Source organism: Salvelinus alpinus, chromosome 19, assembly GCF_045679555.1.
Source record: "Salvelinus alpinus chromosome 19, SLU_Salpinus.1, whole genome shotgun sequence".
Lineage (NCBI taxonomy): Eukaryota > Metazoa > Chordata > Actinopteri > Salmoniformes > Salmonidae > Salvelinus > Salvelinus alpinus.
Genome location: NC_092104.1, coordinates 7,936,277 through 7,939,042, shown reverse-complemented (window position 1 = coordinate 7,939,042; position 2,766 = coordinate 7,936,277). Strand labels below are relative to the sequence as shown.

General features: G+C 48.6%; 1 protein-coding gene across 1 annotated transcript in view; it reads left to right on the top strand.

The window, feature by feature from the left end:
- Positions 1 to 2,445: 2,445 nt before the first annotated feature.
- LOC139546001 (uncharacterized) overlaps positions 2,446 to 2,766 on the top strand; it is a 1,110-nt gene continuing 789 nt past the window's right edge. Inside the window, exon 1 of the mRNA XM_071354264.1 lies at positions 2,446 to 2,766. This exon is cut by the window's right edge and continues 789 nt beyond it. Within this exon, the coding sequence (XP_071210365.1) occupies positions 2,446 to 2,766 (321 nt within the window).

Genomic DNA, 2,766 nt, shown 5'->3' with positions numbered 1-2,766 from the left:
GGCACTTACAAGGTCTCTGTGACCTTTTTTTGAAATGTGGAAAATGGAACACTGTATTTTTAGAAGTAAGGGACGTTTGAGAGAGACTTTTGTAAAATAAAAATGGTGTAGTGAGTGTCTGATGTGGTGGCAAACTTACTAAATGTTATCCTTTTATCCTTCGCTCGACATCCTCTTGGCTGCTTCCTTGCCTGACGTGCTGTTGGGCTGTGTTTCAGTGAGATCAGTCATCTGGAGTCAGGCCTGGTGGTAGAGCTGTGGAATAAAGGCCTGATCTGGGACACCATGATAGGAACCTCCTGGATACCCCTGGACACCATCCGACAGTCAGATGAGGTGAGGACACACACAGACACACACACACACACACACACACACACACACACACACACACACACACACACACACACACACACACACACACACACACACACACACACACACACACACACACACACACACACACACACACACACACACACACACACACACACACACACACACACACACACACACCGACGACACGGCGACATAACCTCTCCCTCAACGTCAGCAAGACAAAGGAGCTGATCGTTGACTACAGGACATGGAAGGCCGAGCACGCCACATCCACATCAACGGGGCAGTAGTGGAGCGGGTTTGAGCGATTCAAGTTCCTTGGTGTGCACGTCACGAAGGAATTATCATGGTCCACATACACTAACACAGTCGTGAAGAACGCACCTCTTTCCCCCTCAGGAGGCTGAAAAGATGAATGGGTCCTCAGATCCTCAAAAAGTTCTACAGCTGCACCATTGAGAGCATCTTGACTGGTTCCATCACCGCTTGGTATGGCAACTGCTTGGCTTCCGAACGCAAGGCGCTACAGAGGGTAGTGCGTACGCCTCAATACATAATTGGGGCCCGAGCTCCCTGCCATCCAGGACCTCTCTGCCAGGCGGTGTCAGAGGAAGGCCCTAAAAATTGCCAAAGACTCCAGCCACTCAAGTCATAGACTGTTCTCTCTGCTACCGCACGGCAAGCGGTACCGATTCCCCATGGTACCAACAGAACCGTGAACAGCGTCTACCCCCAAGCCATAAGACTGCTAAGTAGTTAGTCCGGGTAACTATTTCACTATTTGCATTGACTCATGGACTCTGGTACCCCGTGTACCCCAAGTTATCGTTACTCATTGTGTATTTATTCCTCATGTTATCTTTTCTATTATTTATCTGTTGTTCTCTCTGTATCGTTGGAAAGGGCCCGTAACTAAGCATTTCACTGTTAGTCTACACCTGTTTACGAAGCATCTGGCAAATACAATTTGATTTTGATTTGATTGATTTGACACCTGCCTGTACACCATCTGACAGTCAGATGAGGTGAGGACACACACCACACCCACACACACACCCACACCCTGTACACCATCTATCAGTCAGATGAGGTGAGGATCCTAACAGAGTGGATGCAAACTCACACTAACACAACTCAACTCAAGAAACACATTCAACACACATGGAGCCGTATGGAAGTCAACACAACTGGAGCCGTATGGAAGTCAACACAACTGGAGCCGTATGGAAGTCAACACACCTGGAGCCGTATGGAAGTCAACACAACTGGAGCCGTATGGAAGTCAACACACCTGGAGCCGTATGGAAGTCAACACAACGGGAGCCGTATGGAAGTCAACACAACTGGAGCCGTATGGAAGTCAACACAACTGGAGCCGTATGGAAGTCAACACAACTGGAGCCGTATGGAAGTCAACACACCTGGAGCCGTATGGAAGTCAACACAACTGGAGCCGTATGGAAGTCAACACAACTGGATCCGTATGGAAGTCAACACAACTGGATCCGTATGGAAGTCAACACAACTGTAGCCGTATGGAAGTCAACACAACTGGAGCCGTATGGAAGTCAACACAACTGGAGCCATATGGAAGTCAACACAACTGGAGCCGTATGGAAGTCAACACAACTGTAGCCATATGGAAGTCAACACAACTGGAGCCGTATGGAAGTCAACACAACTGGAGCCGTATGGAAGTCAACACAACTGGAGCTTATGGAAGTCAACACATCTGTAGCCGTATGGAAGTCAACACAACTGGAGCCGTATGGAAGTCAACACAACTGGAGCCGTATGGAAGTCAACACAACTGGAGCCGTATGGAAGTCAACACACCTGGAGCCGTATGGAAGTCAACACAACTGGAGCCGTATGGAAGTCAACACAACTGGATCCGTATGGAAGTCAACACAACTGGATCCGTATGGAAGTCAACACAACTGTAGCCGTATGGAAGTCAACACAACTGTAGCCGTATGGAAGTCAACACAACTGGAGCCGTATGGAAGTCAACACAACTGGAGCCGTATGGAAGTCAACACAACTGGAGCCGTATGGAAGTCAACACAACTGTAGCCATATGGAAGTCAACACAACTGGAGCCGTATGGAAGTCAACACAACTGGAGCCGTATGGAAGTCAACACAACTGGAGCTTATGGAAGTCAACACATCTGTAGCCGTATGGAAGTCAACACAACTGGAGCCGTATGGAAGTCAACACAACTGGAGCCGTATGGATGTCAACACAACTGGAGGCGTATGGAAGTCAACACAACTGGAGCCGTATGGAAGTCAACACAACTGGAGCCGTATGGAAGTCAACACAACTGTAGCCGTATGGAAGTCAACACAACTGGAGCCGTATGGAAGTCAACACAACTGGAGCCGTATGGAAGTCAACACAACTGGAGCCGTATGGAAGTCA